This window comes from Coloeus monedula (genome assembly GCF_965178545.1).
Source record: "Coloeus monedula genome assembly, chromosome: 17".
NCBI lineage: Eukaryota > Metazoa > Chordata > Aves > Passeriformes > Corvidae > Coloeus > Coloeus monedula.
This window is the reverse complement of record NC_138797.1, coordinates 7,936,678-7,957,415: the sequence shown is the minus strand read 5'-3', so window position 1 is coordinate 7,957,415 and position 20,738 is coordinate 7,936,678. Positions and strand designations below refer to the sequence as shown.

General features: G+C 48.8%; 2 protein-coding genes across 2 annotated transcripts in view; one reads left to right on the top strand and one right to left on the bottom strand.

The window, feature by feature from the left end:
- Positions 1–7,985: 7,985 nt before the first annotated feature.
- LOC309579585 (uncharacterized protein) lies at positions 7,986–8,378 on the top strand (the record flags this gene model as incomplete). The annotated part of the gene is made up of 1 exon (XM_082292991.1): positions 7,986–8,378. The coding sequence occupies one exon, from the start codon at positions 7,986–7,988 to the stop codon at positions 8,376–8,378; it is 393 nt and encodes a 130-aa protein (XP_082149117.1).
- Positions 8,379–9,383: 1,005 nt separating this feature from the next.
- DNAJC5 (DnaJ heat shock protein family (Hsp40) member C5) overlaps positions 9,384–20,738 on the bottom strand; it is a 30,736-nt gene continuing 19,381 nt past the window's right edge. Inside the window, exons 3-6 of the mRNA XM_082292776.1 lie at positions 20,178–20,314; positions 17,762–17,975; positions 16,541–16,712; positions 9,384–15,822 (exon numbers count right to left, since the gene is read on the bottom strand). Coding sequence (XP_082148902.1) covers positions 15,719–15,822; positions 16,541–16,712; positions 17,762–17,975; positions 20,178–20,284 — 597 coding nt within the window. The 5' untranslated portion in view covers positions 20,285–20,314 and the 3' untranslated portion in view covers positions 9,384–15,718. The remainder of the gene's footprint in view (positions 15,823–16,540; positions 16,713–17,761; positions 17,976–20,177; positions 20,315–20,738) is intronic.

The window sequence follows — 20,738 nt, the reverse complement described above, 5'->3', positions numbered from 1 at the left end:
GCAAAAATTTCTTCACCTAAAGGGTGCTCTGACATTGGAACAGGCAGCCCAGGGCAATGGTGGAGTCGCCATTTTTGCTTAGCAGATCCTGCTTTTACCTCAGATTTACACTTCCCCCAGTAGAGCCACATTTTCCTCACATCTGCACCATCCATTCTGTCTGAGTTCGAGAAGGGTTTGGATAAGGCTCTCGGGCACATGGTGTGATTTTTCGTCCTGTGCATGGCCAGGAGTTGGACTCAATAATCCTGATGGGTCCCTTGCAGCTCAGCATATTCTACGATTCTGTGATTATTTTGCTTCTGCAAATCAACCCTGTGCCCATGCCAGCAGCTCCCACAGGGTGGCTGCTCCTGCCACTGACAAACATGGAGCCATCCCTTCCCGCCCTGTGGGCTGCTCCTGCCACTGGAATATATGGAGCCATCTCCTCTCCTCCCACACTGTGCCTGCTTGAGGCAACCATGGCTGATTCATCCTCAAACGCTGTTTCTGGTGACTTCCACCCTCACTGCCGCCATTTGCCCTCACACCACGGCGCCATCTTGGATCCCTCACCCTCCCCGTCAGGCCGCCACGTTCCTCTCCCTCACACCGCCATTACCAGCGCTATCAGACCAAATTTAGTTTCAGGGCTACAAGGCAGAATTTATTTTGTTTGTGACAAACTGCTGGCAGCAAACGCCACGTCGGAAACACTGCGTGGGTGGCAGGCGGCTCCCTCCCTCCCCTCTGCCTGTGCCTCACTGCCCCCCCAGCCGGAGGCTCTGAGGCCATGCTGGCCACGGGCTGTGGTGGAAGAACACAATAAAAACCACTCTTTTCTTGCCAAGATAACGATCTAAGGCTTTCTGAGCAGTCCTGGCCATGAGGCTGTGTCACAGCAGGGTGGGGGATGCAGCAGGTCTCTTCACCAGCCCAAACCGCCCCACCAGGGTCACGCCATGTTTTCAGGTGGGAAAAAGGGCAAAAGTGGTGGTTTTTGAGCATGGCTGAGCCCAACACTCTGTAGACCCTGACCAGGACCTGACCTGGACCAGACTGCTCCATCTCCCACCTGCTGTTGACCAGCCCAGCCAGGAGCATGCGGCACACAGGGACACCATGGCGACCCTCCCTACTGCCTTCTCCATAACATGGAGACACTGGAGAAAAGGGCTGAAAAAGAAAAAAAGTCCTTTTTTTTCTCATTGTAAACCACACTTCCAGGTGTCTTATTAAATCAGACAGAAAAAAGACCAAAAATATTTGATTTATTGCTATCACAAGATGCCTGTGGGCTCAGCTGCAGCCCCCCACCATCACTGGTGTTCCACTTCCAGTGGCAAGACCCCCACTTCTGGCAATGTCTTCATCCTCCTGCCGCCATCAGGATCCCAAACTCCCCAGGCAAGATCCCTGCTCTCATCAGCCCCTGCAGCCCCCCCCCATCTTTGGGGTCCCACTGCCCATGTCAGGACCACCAGGACCGGCTGTGCTTCACTTCCTGCCTGGCATCCAGAGTGACCCAAACTTCCACTGATCTGACCCATGGCAGAGCCTCCTGAGCACCATCCCCTCACCACTAAAAATAGATCCGAGCGGTTAAAAAAAAAAGCCAACAGAAAAAAAAAGCCAACAGAAAAAAGTTGAACAATGTCTGCTTGACCATCAAAGAGCAATCACAGTCATTTCGAGGCAGGAACACCTGAGAGGAGGACTTTCAGGTTGTGTTTTCTCTTTCTGCAGCAGATGGGCTTGGTTTTCTCTGAAATAGATGAAATCTCTCCTTGCCTGAGGCAATGGCATGTGGAGCTCCAGTGCTGGGGGCTGCCCCTCTTGTGGGCTTGGTGGGGCTGGAAAGGAGCCAAGGGAACAGTGGGTCAGAAGACAAATTCGTTTTCCTTTTGAACTTGTTACCCGCTTGGTTCCTATTTGTACAGAAAGACACAGATCTTGTGGGTTGAAACGTGTGCTGGCCTCAACACTCATCTGAGAACTTGGCAATTCATTGCAGGAGTGGGCTGTGCTCAAGGTCACCTCCCAGACCTGGGTCTGGGTGAGCAGTGTGTCACAGCTCTCTGGACCTGGCATGTCCACAGCTCTGCATGGCACAATCTAGGCCAATTGTTAAAAAATGCTGAATTTCCATGTATTATCAACAAGGAGTTTTGTCAGAGCTGGCATCAAACACTCTGCTAGCGGAGGCGGGTTTTCAGAAGTCAGTATAGAAACGGTGGTGGAAAATGGGGCATTTTGAAGCTTTTGAATGAGTGATGTTGTGCACAGCGATCAGCCGATATATCCGACAGGCCATGCATGAACGTGTTTACCTGGTGCCACTGGAAAGATTTTCAGCAGCACTGTAAGTCAAACTCATGCCATCTTCTGCTTAGAGAGATTCTTGGCCAAGCTCACTCACCACAGAGGCATTTAGAAACATCAAAGATATTTAAAATACTTTATTTGACTTCAGTGCTTTTGAACAGGGGCATGGGGTGACAGGGGTAATGAGAATGGCTCCAAACTGACAGAGGGCGGGAAAGAAGTTCTTCCTCGTCAGACTGGTGGGGCCCTGGCACAAGTTGCCCAGAGAAGAGGTGACTGCCCCATGCCTGGAAGTGTCCAAGGCCAGGTTGGATGGGGCTTGGAGCAATCTGGTCTAGTGGAAGGTGTCCCTGCTCATTGCAGTGAATTTTCCGTTTGAGTTTGTTGAATTAGAGAATCCCACAATGAGTTGGAAGGGACTTTAAAGCTCACCTCGTTCCAGCCATGGGGTTGTTCCCCTCCAGACCAAGAGACACCTGCTCCAGATGGGCCTGGATCCTTCAACAGGTTCCTTATTTTCATGGCAGGCAGTTTTCCACCTTTCCCTTTGCCCTCCTATATTCTACAGCCAAAATGGTTCTTCTGCACACACTGAGGATAAATGAAAGGTAGAAAAAAATCGCTCTCCTCCAGACCTTCTCTCTGGGTTTTGCCTTGCTGGAGGATCTGCTGGCTGAGACAGAGTGAAGGGGGATACAGACAACCCCACAGCCTCTGGTCAGAGCAGGACAGAGCTTTGTCTTTTGGCTCCACTTAGTGAGGCAGCATTCGGGAAACATTTTTTAGTGTGGGGGTTGGGAAGGAGGATCTTCTTGTTGAACTGAGCAGGACCTCTCCATCCTCTTGGGGACAAGGAGGGGGAACCCAGAGCAGGCAGACTGAGACTGGAGGACAGGCTGCAGTTCCCACAGCCAGGGCATCCCTTCTCACCTCTGTCTCCACCTGACAGCACTTTCTCATTTTCAAAAGAGTCAAGAAAAGTCTCTGAAACACAGAGTCGTGTTGGGGTTTCATTTTTTGCCTCACTTCTCTCCACCACCCTGCCTGTCCAGTGTGTAATGGAAATTTTACCGCAGCCGCTCGATGAGCAAACAGGAAGCCAGCAGAGAGCGCGGCAGCTCGCTGTGGCCCGGCTCGGCTCAGCCGGCTGACGAGAAAGGCCATAAAAGCCGGCATGGGGGTGGCAGGGGGAGGAGAGCAGGCCAGAGGGGCTGGGGCTGGCAGCAGTACAGGGGAGCTGGTCCTGGGTTCACAGGTAAGGCAGGCACTGCCCTGCACCTTCTTTTTCTTCCTTCTGCAAATGATTCCTGAGTATTTTTGGAAGTATTTTCCACTGTTCTTCTTTGGGTCAATTGGGAGGATTCTGACATACTTCATTCTTTGTACCAAGCTTACTAAAACTTGACCTTGCTCAGAAAAACTAATTTTATTTGGCTTTTTCCTCTTCTTTTTTCATCTTTGCAAGCCCTTAATACAAACCTTAAAACCCCCCAAGCTGCTCAGATTTCCAGTGGAGGTATTAGAGAACGTAAAGCTGGGCAGGGGTTCCACAATTCCCTTGCTCCTGTCAGAAAGATTTTTCTTCCCTTTCTCCAAAGGAAATCCAAAGTGCCTCCATTGAATAGTCTTGGCTGTGCGTGGAGTACCCAGAGCTGCATCTGGCTCAGTCTCCACCGCAGAAGCAGGAGGGTGTTTGGACCCAAACAAAGTAAGAAATCCAGAAAGGGCCTGAAAACAGATCGCAGATTCCTTTCTTTGTGGTTTTTGTGACAGATTTCCAGGCTCACTCACTTCTTGCATGGAGCTCTTCAATGCCTAACTGGCAAAACCCTTCCCTTCAATTTCATACTAAGTTCACTCATTTTGATTGATAAGCTTTTAACATTCATTTTTCTTTCAACTCGCTGAAAGCAGAGTGTAGCCGGGTGAGGTTGGTCTCTTCTCCCAGGTAACAAGTAACAGGATGAGAGGAAAAAGCCTCAAATTGCATTAGGGAAAATCTGTTCACCAAAAGATTTGTCCAGCATTGGAACAGGGCAGTAGTGGGGTCACCACCTCTGGAGGGATTTAAAAGAAGTGTGGATGTGGCACTTAGGGATATGGTTTAGTGATGGGCTTGGCCGTGCTGAGGGAATGGTTGGACTACGTGATCTTAGAGGGCTTTTCCAACCCAAAATGGTTCTGTGATTCCATGATTCCCGGGGAGCATGCAGGGCAATGTGAGGAGGTTTGGGTGGCTCCCACATGTAACCCCCACCATAAAAACAGAGCCAAGGGGTGCTTCTTTGTTGTCTCCTCCAAATTCTTCAGAGGCTGGGAAATCTAGTCAGATACACAGTGTGAGGCACAAGGAACATGGCCGGGGGTTTGGCAGCTGCCCCAGCGAGGGGCACCTCGAGGACTGTCTAACCTGAGAATGGTGAAACATCAGGGTCAATCTCAGGTTCGTCAGCCCATGAGATGCCTTCTCCAGAGCAGGACGGGCAGCGCCAGCCCCCACCAGCCCCATGGCTGCCACCTCCACCTGGAACATGGAGAAGCACAGCAGGGAGCAAGCTTCGTCTGCACCCTGGCATGGCTGTTCGTGAGGTTGGGGAAGGACCAAAGTGGGTGTCAGTCCCCAAGGAGCAAAGGGAGGAAAATGGCCAGCAAATCCCACCTGTTCCTCAGGAGAAGCTGCTGGAAGCTCGGCCACACGTTAGCGCTGAAGGTGCCATGGTCGGCAATGCAGCAGCTGCCGCGTGTGAGTTGCTGCTCATGTGACAGGAGGCTCCGAGTATCAAAAGCACCTAATTAGGAACATCTCCGACTCCCACCCGGATCTGTGCCTCTGTGCTCAGTGAGTGCAGCCCAGGGGTGAGTTTGGCATCCCTGAAAGCATCATTAACACATCGCTCCTCATATTCCTCACTAGAGGAAGAGACAGTGACAACCCTAAAAGTGACGATAATGAATCCCCAGGCAGTGCACGGCACCCGTCAGCGCTGGATGTGTCAGTAATTTATGAAGGGAGCAGGAAAAAAAGGGTATTTTTAATTTTTCAAGTTGAGCTTCCTAAATAAAACACAAGTCCAAGATACACTTGTTGGAATCGCTGTCTTTCCTACAATTAAATGACTCATCCTAAAGATAAACGGTCTAAAATGTTACCAGCCACAGCGCAGGCCACAGGGGCAAGGGGTGAACTGAGCTGCCTCTCTCTGTGCCTGCTCCCAGCTATGCCAGTGGCAGTGCAGGAGCAGCAATCCCTGCCCAGAGCCATTGGATCACTCTTCTAAGACAAGGTAGCCCCCAAATCCCCCTGAGTGATGCTCTGGGCATCAGCCCCTCCTGCTGCACTTCTCCCTGCACCAGGCCCTGGCCCCTCCAAGCGTTGCTTCTGCAGAGCAGCCCCAGGAGATGGGGTAGAAGGGATTTTTCAGAGAGACCTCAGCCCCACATGTGGGGGAGCAGCCAAAATTGCTGAGCTGGACCCCCCTGGACCCACCAAGTCCTGGCATGACTTCAAAAAGATTTAAAACCATGCTGGGAGTCCCCATGAGCAGCCAGGCAGCACAGTGGAGGCAGCTCCATTTCCATGCTGGCCTCCAGTCACTGGTGGAGCTGGTTTCGTCTCCTGATGGGGTTTTGGGGTCTCATTTGCCCTCAGCCCCCAGCAGGTGTGGGGATGCCCTGGGAGCTGCAGACAGTGCTCCTGGCAGTGCAGCAGGGCCAGGCTCAGCACGGGTATCGGGGTAGGCGGTAGCACAGGGTCAGGCATGGGGGACAGGAAGAGAAGCGGGCTCAGGTGGAGCACTGGAAATGAGAGCAGATCTCGATGATTCAGTGAAGAAAAGGACTTTAAAAGCTCACAAAGACAGCAGGAGGCAGCTGCTCCCCCTTCCTGCCCACCCAGTGCTTGCTCTGCTGCTGCTGGGAGTTATTCTGCAGCTGAGGGGGCTCGGGCCCCCTCCCCCCCCGCTTACCACCCCCACAGACCTCTTGAACCTGTTCCAGTGACCCCCAGAACGCTGCAGAGCCCTTGTTTTTCATGTGGCTCTTGCCGTGGAGGAGGATGGAGGAGGGGGTTCTTGCCATTCATCCAAGTTCTACCTAATGTTGGTTTTTCCCCTTCTCTTGAAAATATGTTCCTCGGGAGGGAATTTTAATTTTAGACAGCAGTGCTTCTGCAAGGTGAAGGAAGTGACTGCTGAGCTCTGAGGGCCAGGCAATGGAGGCTCCAGCAGGGAGGGAAGGAGGGAAAGGCAAATGAATCCCTTGCATGGTTCCCTTGGATCCTGGGATGCAACCCCAGGTGTGTGTCTGTGCTAGGAACAGCCCGGGAGAAGAAGATGCCTTTGTGCTGTGTCGAAGGGGGGAAACTGTGTTCCAGAAGCACATTTTGCTTCTGCAGGGAAGTTTTCATCTGTGTGATAGCAGGAGAGGGATCACTGGGAGGAGCCGGGGCTGCCTTCACCAAACAGCTGCCGAAGGAGCCATCAGGAAAACTTTCCCTGCGACGTGAAACGCTGCAGAGCTCAGGGTGTGTGCCCCGGTGTGCCCGTCTGCCACGGGCACACGTGGCCCCGAGAGAATCGGGGGGCTCCACAGGGGTGTCCAGGGGCCAGGTGCCGGGAAACACTCCTGGTGCAAGGTGGGAGCGTGGGACTTGGCTGGCTGGTCCTGCTGCAGCCCGATCACCCCGCCACGCGCAGGGGGTCTGTCGTGCACACACATGAATTCACACACACCTCACACCCCTCCCGACGCCCCAGCTCCCCGTCACCTCCCGAACCCCCAACACACAGAGAAACGCCCCTCAAAACCTTTGTGCCCGTTTGCATACGCACCCCTGCACATCCCCCACACCCCCCCAGCCCCCAAACATTCCCCCCCTCACCCCACTTACCCCCCGGACTCACATGCCCATGAACCCGTGTCCCCTTCCTAGACTCTGCCCCCCCTCCACATACCCCCATGTTCCCCCAGACTCTCACCCCCCACGTGGTCCCCACACTGTCCCCTCCCTCCCTCTCCCCCGTCCCCCCATGTCCCCCCGACTCTCCCCCCGTTCAGCACCGCGGACAGATCCCGGCCCCGCTCCAATCACGTGGCTCCCACCGCCCCTATATAGCACGGGGCGCGGGCGGCACGGAGCGGCGCGCCCTGCGGGAGGAGCGGAGCGAGCGGAGCGCCGGAGAGCGGTGAGACGCGCTCGGGGACCGGGACCGCCACCGCCACCCGCCGGCAGCCCCGGCACAATGAAGGGGATCCCGAGCCCGGGGGTGTCTGGTCCCGGGGAGAGGAGGGTCTTATCCCGGGGTGGGGGGGGGGGTGTCTCCTCGAGGGGGGTCCCAGGCCCTGGAGGGTCCCGTCCCAGCTGCCGAGGGTGTCCCATGCCCGGGGGGAGTCCCATCCCGGGAAGCAGGGGTGTCCCGTCCCCGGGTGGGGGATCCCGGGCCGCGGGGGGTCCCGTCCCCAGAATGGTCCCGTCCCAGGGACGGGGGGTGGGATTCCCATCGGCGGGGATGGGGATCCCGTCCCGGGGGCCTTCATCCCCGGGGAGCTTCATCCCTGGGGCGGGGGTTCCCAACGAGGTGAAGCCCCTCGAGTGACCCCTGACCGCAGCGGGGGGGATGTGGGGGTTCGGGGTGGGCGGGGGGCTGCTCTTGCAGGCTTCTGGCCCCGGAGTGGCTGCGATGCGGGTCAGGATGATTTCAGCTGCCTCCGTCCTCGTCCTGCTCTTCCTGCCCTCGGAGACCTGCTCCCCCCTGCAGTGGCCCCGGGGTCCGTCCCGCAGGCTGACCCTGGCCCCCCAACTCACCTGGGAGTCCTGGATGGGAGCCCCGCGAGCCCCGGTCCCTGCCATCGATCCCCTGCCCCAAAGACTGTGCCAGTTCCATGGGGCAGAGCCCACCCCGGCCCCCCGAGCCCGGCGGGGGCTGCAAACCGGCAAGAGGCGAGACGGAAAACCCAACTCGTTGGATCTCACCTTCCACCTCCTGCGCGAGTTCCTAGAAATGTCCCGGGAGGAGAGACTGGCCCAGAAGGCGCTCAGCAATAAACTCTTGCTGCAGAGTATAGGAAAATGAGGGAGGGTCGTTGGAGGTGGGGGAATGAAGGAGACCGACCCCGTAACAAGACACCACGGCAGAGCGGAGAACGGGGGGGATGCCAGGGGCTGCAGCCGTGCCCAGGGAGTCCCCACCTTGCCTGGCAGTGTTCCTGTCACTGCATCCCACGTGTCGCTGTTGTACATTAAAGTCACACTTGTACCTGCCCTGCTGCTGTGCTCTTATGCTTCCCCATGGTCATAAACCTGTGGACCCAAACCAGGTCGCCCCAAAAACACCGGAGCACTCCCAGATGCTTCCTTGGGTGAGAAACATCAGCATAAAGAGCTCTGAGTGATGCAAGTAATGTCTCCCTGGCTGGAAGCTGAGATCCAACCAGGGCTTCTCCAGTACCCCCGTGAATGGTTCTGAAAGCTGCTGCTTCCCAACTTTGCAGCAAGTCTGCACCTTTTTGTGTCACAGTGGGTGCAGGAGGGGGACAGGGGAGCAGCTACAGTTCCTGCCCCAGGGACCCTGCACCCAGTGCCCATCCCAGGGATGGGTGACCTCTCCCACTTCCCAGCCAGCCCCACCGTGTCCCACAGCCCCTGCCTCTTGTGCTGAGTTCCAACATGCAAATAAAGAAAGAAAAATCTGATGGGCACTTCTGCATTGAAAACATTTATTTTACAACAGTGGTTTCCGATAACTTAGCAATCTTTATTTTAGTTTATATTTGGACATACAAGACACAAATTACCATGCTAAAACAGAAAATAATTCCTTCTGCCGTCGCTGCGGGTATGTACAGGAGCTCAGTAGTATCGAGTGTTACAATCCACGAAGTTCAGACAGCCACCTCTACTTACAGGCAACTCAAAGTATGGTCCTTTAGTAACATAACAAAATAGATATATGTCTATATTATAATTGCTTCTCAGATGCATTTATACTTCGATTGTGGTGGGTTTGTTTTTGTTTTTTTTTTTACTATTTTTTTTCTTTTTTAAAGATGGGCTCCCCCTATCCCCCACCCCGCCCGAGTTGAAGTGCAGTGCAAATGCAGGCGTGTCTCTCCCGGCGTCCTCAGCTCCCTCTGGCTCCATAAAGGGGCCAGGAAACCAAACCCCACGAGGAATTACACAGTTCAGGGCCTTGCTCACATGCAAAATTAACATAAACCGCCTGGGATGTCAGCAGTGACACCAACCGACCCATCCACACCCCGCCCCAGCAAGGCAGGCAATGGTGGGATGAGAGGGAGGAAGGAATGACAGCGATCGGCTCAGCATCCAGCAAGGAAACAGCGCATTTGGAATTGGCAAACTTGGGAGTTCATCAACCGTGATGGTGACAAACAGAACTTCAGCGGTATCAGCAGTAAAAATCTCTCCAATATTCCCCCATTTCCGCCGTGAAGCAGGAACCCCCGGTGTGCTGCGTGTCGGGAACAGCCCCTGGCAGGAACAGCCTGAGGAGGAGGAGGGCGGTGGCGACTCTATCCAGCATGGCTAGAGGGGACAGGGTGGGACTCACACGTACATCAGCCACAACCGTTGTGCCTTCACATGGATCACTGCCAGCTTCAGGTGTAGGAATTTCAGTAACTCCAAGTCCTTATGGAACCAAGCTGCAAGAGGAGGGACGGCGCCCGGCCGTGCAAACACCACCACACTGCTCATGTGGAAACTCCCCGAGCAGGGTGTGGGGAGCCGGAGGTACCTCTCCTACTCCTAGGACCCATTTATTTATACAACAGGCTCCTTCACTGTGTCCTCACCAGTCCCTCAACCCCACAGGTCGGGTTTGGGTTTTCCTGCAGCTGAGAGCAAAGAAGCACAACTGTGGCCACACAAAACTCACACCTTCCCCCTGTCTGGCTGAGTTCAGAGCACTACTTGGAGCCAAATCTCACGTTTTTACCACCAAAGAAAAACCCAAGGTGCACACCTGTTGTATAAATATATACATATGTGCATATATACATACATACACACACGTGATGCTGCAGCCCATGCCCTCAGCACGGGGTGGATCTTGCTCTGTGAGCTCACCCAGCCCCACTCCGGGGACTCCAGTGTGGTGAAAACTAGGGAAAAACCCAAATCCATGTGTTCTATCACAGCTGCAGTGCTGAGCACATTGACCACATCTAAACACGCCATGTGCCAGCTGCACAAGTTCCAGTCACTCCAGAACTGCCCCTGTGCCCTCTGCTAGGTCTCCCTTCTCTCCTCCTAAGGAAAGCTGGAGCACACAGAGCCCAGTTCTATCCAGAGGAGCTGGGGCAAGGGGCAGCTCATGGAATTCAAGTAGATTGTTAAATTTTTTGAACGGTTTGACAAACAACTGCTCACAGACTGCAAGAGAACACCCACAGGGCTGGGAGAGGGAGCAGAGAAGACAACGGCACTCGGGAATGAAGAGCCAGTTTATATAAGAGCTTCCTCTATACATATACATACATATATATATATAACCACCAGAAATTCCCAGCATCTATCCTTTTAACACGAAAATGAACTGTGCATGTAACATTGGCATAATGAAAGTTCATCTTCCAGGTTTCTGGCATTTGGCTTGTGCAAACATCAGACAGCCAGCTTCCCTCCCGTGGCTTCTCCTCGTAAAGGAAGTGTCTTGGAAGAACACGGGAATTGCAGTCTTGCTGAGTCCCAAACAGTCCCAGTAAGCCTCCAAAGGCAGCTTGTGGAGGGGACCATGGATCTTGCGGGAGCTGAACACGGACAAACTTCCTGCCACCTGGTGAGCTACTGGCTACAATTCTTTTGAGAGATTTTAAGCAGCTGTTGGTGCAATGAGACACTACAAACTAGATGATCTCCACTAGAATACAGAGAAGCAGCACCAGATGCTGAAGCATGTGAAGTTTATATCGACCTGACACTATAAACTATAACTGGGGGGTAACGGTTCAGTGCTCCAAGATTAATGCATTTAAACACCATTCGGAATTACTGACATGAGGTGGGGGCTGCAAACTGCCCTGACCACCCTGCCAGAGTGACCCGTTAAACATGATGCCAAGATACAGGTGCACTGAGTACAAAAAACCTGCAGCATAAATTTCCTAAATTATCCAGAACTGGCAAAAAGATCTAAGGACACAAAATAGTTGAGAGAAGCAGGTGCCTCTCTCAAGGAGCATGTATAGTACAGACGCTCTGGAACAGCCCCCCAGAGTGCACTGGTGTCCCCCCACACCACAAAACTGCCTCACAGATGGGACAGGAATAGTTTTTCTGTCAGGCTCCTGCCCTACCCGTGTGAGGTATTTTACAGGCTGACAGGAAGGGTTTGGAGAGCTGCACTCCCCTGACCACAGCCCTGCTGCAGGACTGGGTGTTTCTGTGCCATGCCCAAGCCCTCCTCCTCAGTTCTGCCCCTCCAAACCTCCAAGAGCATCCCACTTTAAGAACACTAGGAGTGCTAATATCTAAAGCAGTTTAAAAATATTACAAATCTAAAAAGAAGACTAAAAAGGGAACATGGCTCTAAAACGACACCCTATGGGACGCCACCGAGGTCTTACATAAATTTATATACAGATAAATATTTAAGAATTTCCTACAAAAATCACTAACAAAATGAGACTGGCATTTAAGGGGTGCAATGCCCCTTCAGTACAGTGCGTTTAGGATGTTCCCATCCCCAGGGAGGATGGGCAGGACAGATCCAGCACCTCCTTTTCCAGCAGCTCCACATGCCAGGAGGGACAGCTGGCACCTGAGCGCTCTCGGCAGCAGCTTTCCCTCCCACCTAAGCTAGGAATGGCTCTCCATGCCACACAGGGATAAATCAGTATCCTGAACACCAGCTCTCCAGATGGGATTCACCCCAATGGAGCTACAAGTGCTAAGAAATCAGTGCTGGAGAGGTTGGAGGAGCCAGATGGAGGCGGCTGAAGGACTGGAATGGAGGACTCAGGCAACTCGTACAAATGATACAACTTTAAAGAAACAAATAAATAAATAAAATCCAAGCTCAAATTTTAATTCTGGCAACACACTGGACAGAGATGGATAGTGCTCAGGTTTGATTTTGGAGGGAAACATTCTGCACTAACCCAGGTCAGGCCACAGCGCTGGAACGCTGCAGCTCTCCTCGCCCAAGCTCAGAACTCCTGTCTGAGCTTCTCTGCCAGATTTTAAACCATTATTCCCAATAGAACTTTGCATTTACTAGGAGTCTACTTGGCCATTATGAAGTGCAACTCGTGCTAGAGCCCAGGGTACTCTTGTACCTTCGCTCCAGGAGGGAAAAAGTGGGCATTAATGTACTTATGTGCCAATGACATGGTTTGGGCTTTAAAGATGGAATGTTTAAATCACTTCCTTACATAGTTCAGGAAGAACTTCATTAATACACAACAATCCTAAACTCAGAGATTAGACAGTAACACGGGCAAACTTGAAACAGCTTCAAAAAACATGAATATTCATCTAGAATTATGTTTTCCCATCATTCCCTGTAACTGAGATCTCGGAACGGTTTCCCTTGGAGCATCTAACATCACTCTGGCACATAACAGACTAATTTCCTGTTCACACACCACCCACAGACAGAACCGACAGGAAAGCAGTCTCTCTTCAGACTCATCCCTTGCTAAGCAAAGAACTAGAACTGCAAACTTATCCTGGATGTCATCTTTCCCCACAGATAACTGTTCTGCCTCTGGTCCTCACGTGCTGCCCACACTTCAGTTCCCTTGTCAGGAGCCTCTGGAGTGACTCCAGGTGTGTCACACACCTCCCTGGAGCCACAGCTTCCCACCAGCCTCTCTGCTTCTGTAGAAACTGCCCAGAGAGGTTAAGAAATAAGAGTATTATCCCAAATTAACAGTGACAACCAGCCCCCAGCACTGAGGGCAAAGCTTCTCTGCAGCGGAGCAACACCCAACAACCATCTCTGTCTTATCCACTGAGATGAACATGGGGACAGGGAATGGAACAGCTCCCGGGGAACAGCCCCTTCCTCATTCACTGACTCACTCTGATCAGCCACGCTCATTTACAAAGCCAAAAAACCTCAATACCTTTTTTTTTTTTTTAAATTGTGTTCTCAAGAACACAATTTGCACAGATATGGGCAATTTTAACTGGTGAATGTGGAGAGGACAAAGCCTGCACATGTCCAAGCATATTCCAGAGTGCAATTCTACACCAAGAATAGGCTTCAGGCAAAATCTACAGGGACAGACAAAGTGATATTGGGTTTAAGCCTAAAAATGGCTTTTTATTCCAAGGGGTCAAAGAAAGACATTAACTAAATAAGGACCTCAAGCCAAATCACACAGAAATGTCCTCAAGGCCATCCAAGTCAGGAAAAGTTAGAAGTATCTTGCAGTAAACCACCACATATCAGGTCTGTAAGGACCCTGGGCAAAGAAGAAAAGACTTAAGGAGTGTGCTGCTGAAACTGAGCCATTAATTAAAAGTAACAGGTTTTTTTGGGAATTTTTGGGGCCGGATGTGGTACTAAAATCATGCTGATCCGCAGCAAGCTCCCATGCAGGCAAACGTGCTTGTACCAACAGCCACAGCAAAGTCTGGGTGTGCAAGCACTCCTCACTGAGCACTGAGACCATGGGGAGAGCATGTTCTCCTCCCCAGCACACTGAACATGGTTTCATGGCAGATTTCATGTGCTCCATCCTTGCTGCTCATGCAAACACAGCAGGAAAATATATTCAGAATGGTTCTCTGGGTCCCTGCCCTTTCCTGGTAGTTTTTGTGCAGACCAATGGATCTTTACCCCGCTCCAAAGCACCACCTGGAGCTTAGCTGGTGAGGGAGCAGCAGACACAGAGGGAAGGTACCAACAGCCCCTCCACAGAAAGACGGGAAAAACAAATCAGGGAGATGGGGGTACAAGGGACAGTAGAGGCATTGTGATATAAAACCGTAACAATCACAATTAACGAGGCTGTAATTACCCGCTGAAAGTGCCAAGTGTGGGTTCTCTGGAGCTGTTCTAGATCCTGACTCTGTATCACCTAAAGCATGACTATGGACAACAAAATACACCAGCTGCCTAAAATGCCTTTTTAACAGTTAAACCTCAACAAACCTAGAAACCTTCTGTTTCTAGAACAGAATTCGGACTTGATTTTGGTTTCAAAATAGTACAGGAAACCTTTCAGTGGTTTCCACATAGTTGTTCCAAGGAAAAGAGAAACACTGGTGTAAACAAATCTAAATGCAAGACAATGTGCAAATTATACAATATAAACACAAAGAAAGGTGGTTTGTTCTTAAAAATTCATTTAAGTACTCCACAAAGATGTTCATGAGAAAATTAAAGGGTTAGTGTATTATAACAGCTTTAAAAAAAGACACGTAATACCCCATTTGCCTGTTAAAATCTTAACTTATTAGAACAAATTTTTAAAAACCAATTGTTTTTAAACATTTCTGCTGTTGCCTACTGTCTGCATTTTACTCATTTGCTCAGTGAGAGCCAGTTAACCAGTTTCACTTTAAGATTCTCATGCATTCAAAAACAAAGCTGCACTATTTGGTCTTTAGCATTACAGGAAAACAACTGAACTCAAATCAAAACAGAATTGTGCTTGGAGTTAAAATCCCACTGCCACCACCACAGGAGCCCATTCCCAGTTGGTTTTGGTTCCATTGTCACTGGAGATTGCCTCATACACAACAAGCTGTTCAATTTACTGTTCAAAGATTGGCAACTCTCCCTTTTTATTTTTCAAGGTAGATTTATTTAAGCTGAAAACCAGCATTAGAGAGGACTCCAGCTCTGCAGGACTGGCATTTTTTGGTTCTTGGCTTTGTAAACTTGCTTAGATAATAACGCAGGACTAGAAGGAGGAATGAAAGAATTGGTTTGTTGCACTCAAATGAAAATCCTCAACTTCTAAAGGTCTTCGACAGCTCAACTGTACAGAAGAACAGTGGCTTCTGTGACACTTTTTAAATCTCATTTTTAGGCCAGTACTGCCACTTAAAATGCAGAATGTCTCCATCGCACTGATATTGTGACAACTCAATACGTTACACCACAGACATGTAACATAACTCCATACATGCTATTAAAAAAAAAAACAAACAAAAGAGGAGAAAAAATAAAAGAAAGGAAACAAATAAGACCGTAGCTAAACTGCTTTAAATACTGCATGCTACAGCACTTCACGTATCATCGAGATACGACACTGAAAGGTGACAAAAGGCTGAAGGGATTACAAAATATTTTCGGCAGGTTGGAAAGCTGCCTTCTTACTGTGGCAGAATTATTCCCCCTCCCCGTTCTCTACTTCTAATGTTCATGATTCTAGTGTTGAGTTGGCCATGTATTTTTTTTTTTTTTATCCATTCTAATGACAGTGTTTCCTTAACTTAATTAAATCCATCAGTGTGGTAGCTGGGGTGAGAGTCAGCTGTGAGCTGGGTTGTCTCTGTGGCTGATGCTGGCTGTATCACAATAGGTGCGTCTGAGGCCTCTGAAAAGCGAAGACAAAAGGCTTAGCACACCAAGGAACAAACAAGCACTGTATGTTTTGGTAAGCACAAGTCACACCTCCCTACAACCCTCTGATAACACCATTTTACACACCTCTAGGAGCATGATATTAATTCCCTGATTTTCAGTGTGCACACAACAGCATTCACCTCAACTCTATGTGTGGAATGTTTACAATATTTCCTTCTTCCTGTAAAAGCAGCTGATCCTCACCCACCATTCAGCAGTGCCCATTAAAAATGTCATCACAGCATACACAAGGCTCTACAATATTTTAAATGAGTGGTTTAATCCTACAGAAACAGCTTCACAAACAGTATTAGAGCTACAAGGGTAGCAGTGTCAGTTCCTCTACACCTGACGCAGTTAACGCTGCCTTGACACCCTCAACCTTTGGGTACAAGAGCCCCTTTCTGAAATCCCACATGGTTGGCCTACATGTTACCCCAGGATGTGGAAGGAACCTAATGATGGTCACTGACCGCTCTGTGGCTGATCCCACTGCATTTAGTGAAGACTCTCTGGGAGTTTTTAGCAACTCTGTCTCTGGTGTCAGCATCACCCATGTAACTCTTGTGGCACAAACATTCCCTGCTCATCATCCACAGCCCAGGACCTGATTTCTCCTCAACCAGCTCACTGAGCACTCCAGCAGGGACTGATGTTCATCCTAAAGAGCTCGTAGGGTTTTCACCTACCCCTTTCATCTGACTGCAACTGTGCCTCCAAGTCCTCTGGAGAGACATAGAATTCCTGCTCTTCGCCTTCGGGAGGTTTCGGTTTACACTTCCCACAGCAACAATTACAGCAGCAGCACAGACAGCAGCAGCAGTAGCAGCCTGTGATGAGCCCACAGAACACAAATAAGGCCTGCAGAGGACAAAAACCACAGAAATAGTCATAACCTGTGTCTCCTGTGCCATGACCACAGAGTTTGTGAGACTTGGATACAGAATCAGAGAGAAAAACCACAGCAGTGCAGAGAGAGAACTCAGTAGCTACAGCTTTGTACTTCATCACTGAGAAATACTTGAAATTATGTGCAAAAGTGGCTATGATTCCCACATTTTACACTGAGGTGAATACTGCCAGCCTGGTTTGCTTGAATGATTCCTACAATTTAAGTTAAGTGGACTATTTTGCTGTATCTGGAAGAAGGTACAGGTCTAATAAGTGCATCTGTACTAAAATCCAGGTGTACAACAGTTCAGGACAGGCTGTAACATGCATAAATAACCCTGGAAAAGACTGAGCTGTACCAGCTGATGCACAGGTCATGATGTACCTATGGCAGGGACCTGGAGCAGCCCAAGACTGTGGACATGGCTGAGGATTGATGCTCCCAGTATGTGAGCAAGGCAGCTCCAAGCAAGCCAGGTCTGCCAGGTGCTTATCACAGTGACAATGGGCTAAAGTGAAGTCTTCCTACAGGTCTCTGTGCAACTGTTTGAAAAAATAATTTTACAGATAGCAAACCAGCAGGGTGATATAATTATTGTCTTCCTTAGGGGAATCAAGAGATGGAGGCAATGCTTGAAAAGGGTAGAAAAATGGACCTGTGCAATGAAATGCAAGATTTTCTCCTGTGTGAGCCCAAGCTCACAGTCAGGACTCATTTTGCAAAATTATTTAGCAGATGCTACTAGAGAATACCCCCCAAATCCTCATCTCTTCTAAATCTACTGCAAGAGTCCAAGCTTCAATTAGTAACCCAGGTCTTGCTTATTAGACCTGTATCACTGGAAGTTCCTAGAAAAATACTTCTGAACTCTAGATCATGACACAGTAAGAGAAGGTTAATTAACCCAGTGTCAGAAACCCAGCAATTTCCAAAGGTAAAACCAAGCACACTTAGCAAATGGAGCTCTCTAAGAGTTTCCAATACCAACCCAGAATAACTTCTGTGCCCTTTTATTTACCTTTGCCCACCAGCTGGACAGCACGAAGTATGTGTTCACATTTTCTTCACCAAACTGCTCTGCTACATAGAGCCCCAGAGACCCATACTTATCGTAAATGTTCCGCTTTGTGGCATCGGTCAATATTGCGTGGGCATTATTGATCTCTTTAAATTTTTCTGCTGCCTCTGGATTATCAGGGTTTTTATCAGGATGATATTTCAATGCCAGTTTTCTGCAGAAAGAAAAAAAGAGAATAAAAAACGGGGTTTGGGTTCCTGGTTTTTGATTTATTTTTTTCTAATTCTGTAGCCTGCCACTCAAGGGAGACTTTCAAGTTCCAACTGTTTTCCTTCATCTGTGATTCAATTTCCCTGATGATTCTTCCTTAGATGATAATAAAAGGCTACAGCAGTGTCTAGCTTAGTTCACAGGATTGACTTCAGACTGTTGGATTTGACCCTTGGAAATCCAATGGAAAAAAATAAGAGACATTGAATAAAAATAGGTTTGGGGTTTTTTTATCCTCAGCTCCAGCAATTTCCACCAGTAAATTTTGCTCCTGCTACAGCAAAGACACACCACAAGTCTAAGGTATAGCACCAAAGAGTAAATAAAAGCAAATTGCCACAGCTGCTTGAAGTGTCTGAACTGCTGCTTCTGCAGTGTCTGAACACAAAAATAGAACAGACGATCACTTGTGGTTAATTCACCAATTCCTGTGCAGGAACAAAGTACTTTTCACTTCAAGCTTTGCTAGAATAGAAAATGCTTCTGAGTTTCAAGATATCAGGAAATCACAACACACCTCCCCTAATCAGGCCAGATCTCTTACAACTAACAAAAAAATCAGATTAAGCATTGATAAATGTGCTAGTTCTCACATGGCCCAGGCTATTTACAGACATCAGTAGAAATAACTGGTCAAACACCTCCTTATGAACAGAAAATACATGCTCCCAAGTAGAAAAATGACACAGAGCCAAATGCTGGCAGTTCTCTGCCACCACGAAAGGTACTTGTCCTCCTACAGAAAATGACCACACAGTCACACACATGAGAAGAACAGGACATGTCAGCTTTGCAGTGGGGAAATGTTTAGACAAATATAAAACAAAGATGTGTGCAAGCACTTGGATGTGCCTGCAAGTATCTCACAGCATTTAAAACCCAGCCTGAGTGTGCCCTTGGGTCACTTCACTGTGCATGATGCTGCTCCAGTAAATCATGGTCACGGCTGCCACTTGTGCCCCAGTCTCAGGGAGGGCTGAAATAATCACAAAAGGTTTTATAAACCTGGAAAGGGCTTAGTCAGGCTGCAATAATTAAACATTTTTATTTCCCGTTTCCTACACATACACAAACCCCACAGCCCCTAGGCCAGCAAAGGATGTTCAGACTGAACATGATAAAGGAGCAGCAGAGGAAACAAGATGAGCTGAAGGTTCAGATAAGTGTGAAGCAGCTACATTTCACCCCAGGATCTCAAGGGGTTGTTCCTCCAAAGGAAAAACTCACAGTCTTTCCCCTCAGGAAGGTAAAATTATTTTCCAGCTGCTTGAAGATAAATTATTCAAACTTCCACTTACAGCTTTTAGGAAGACAAAGCTAATTTTTGAGAATCTGTGGACCTGGTTTATTCCTAGACTTCACCATGTAGTTGCCATCAGTATTAAAAATGTAACTTTGGAAGGGAAAAAGTTTATGTAAAAGTTAAAGACTAAAGGAAAACAATTTTGCAACGAGTATCCTCATGGAAAGATGATGCTGACCCCTAGTGTAATCCAAACACATTGCCACTGGTCACATCAGCAAATGCATTTCAGCAGATTTATGGGGAATGTGGAAAGGAAGAAGTTACAGGACTCTTTTTTTGTAGTTTTTATTTGGTTAGTAGGAAGCCATTTCATGTGCCCAACTCTTAAGGAAAGCGACACAGAAAAAAAATTGTCTTTTAAACTAATAACTCCACAAAGAGTAAGAAATTCTGAATAGAATTCTAGGAAAAAGTAATCACTGGTACTCTGTTTTCATCCTTATTTGTGTCTTTAATCTCTATCTCTGTGTGTCAGAAGTGGAAATGATGGACACATCTGTGGTCCCCCTAAGACAGACACGAGGCTACATAACAGCAAGAGTTTAACTCTGATCATGGTCTTAAAATTCTGCTCAAATTTAGGCAAGGACCTTCCAGAATGACACTCTACATTTGAGAATTTAACTTACTAGATGTAAGATGGAAAAATTTAAAGCCTAGGCATATTTTCACACCCCCTTTTGCAAGAAGCAACCACGTTTTCACCTGGTTTTCCCACATATTTTTCTTGCAAAAGGTCTAAATAAACCAACTCAGGCTCCTACATAAGTAGACCATTTGCTGAACACTGAATTAAAGCCATTTGTGCTGTTGGGACAGGTATAAAACTCAAAGCTTTACCTGTAAGACTTTTTGATATCATCTGAAGTGGCATTTTTGTCCAGCCCCAGCACGTGGTATAGCGACTCCCCAGAGGTAGAGAGCGAGCGTTGCCTCTGGTCTGCCATCTTGAGCTAACCTGAGGAGAGAACTGGCCCCTGTCAAAAAAATAAAGATTAAGAAATGTTTAAGCAAAGGAAAAAAACAGACCTCCTTATGCAAATCATCCTTTAAAACAGTGTTTGCACATCAAGATTCAGCTTTAATAAAACGCGCTTTGAAAAGGGAGGTAAAAAGTTATAAAATTCAGTGAATTATCAGTGAAAACAACTATTACATTGTTGGCACAACACCAGCCACCCTGAATCCCCACTGTATATACTCAACTCTTCTTTCCAAAAACCCCAAATCAACAGCTGAGGTGCAGCTATAGCTACATACTGCATAACACATCTATAAAGTCACCTCATCTTAATTTTAAGGTAATTTATTTGTGATCATACCTATAAAAACAACACAACAACAGAGAAGTTGCTGTTGAGGCTGCCTTTTTGCACCACACTGGCATTGGGATAACTGACT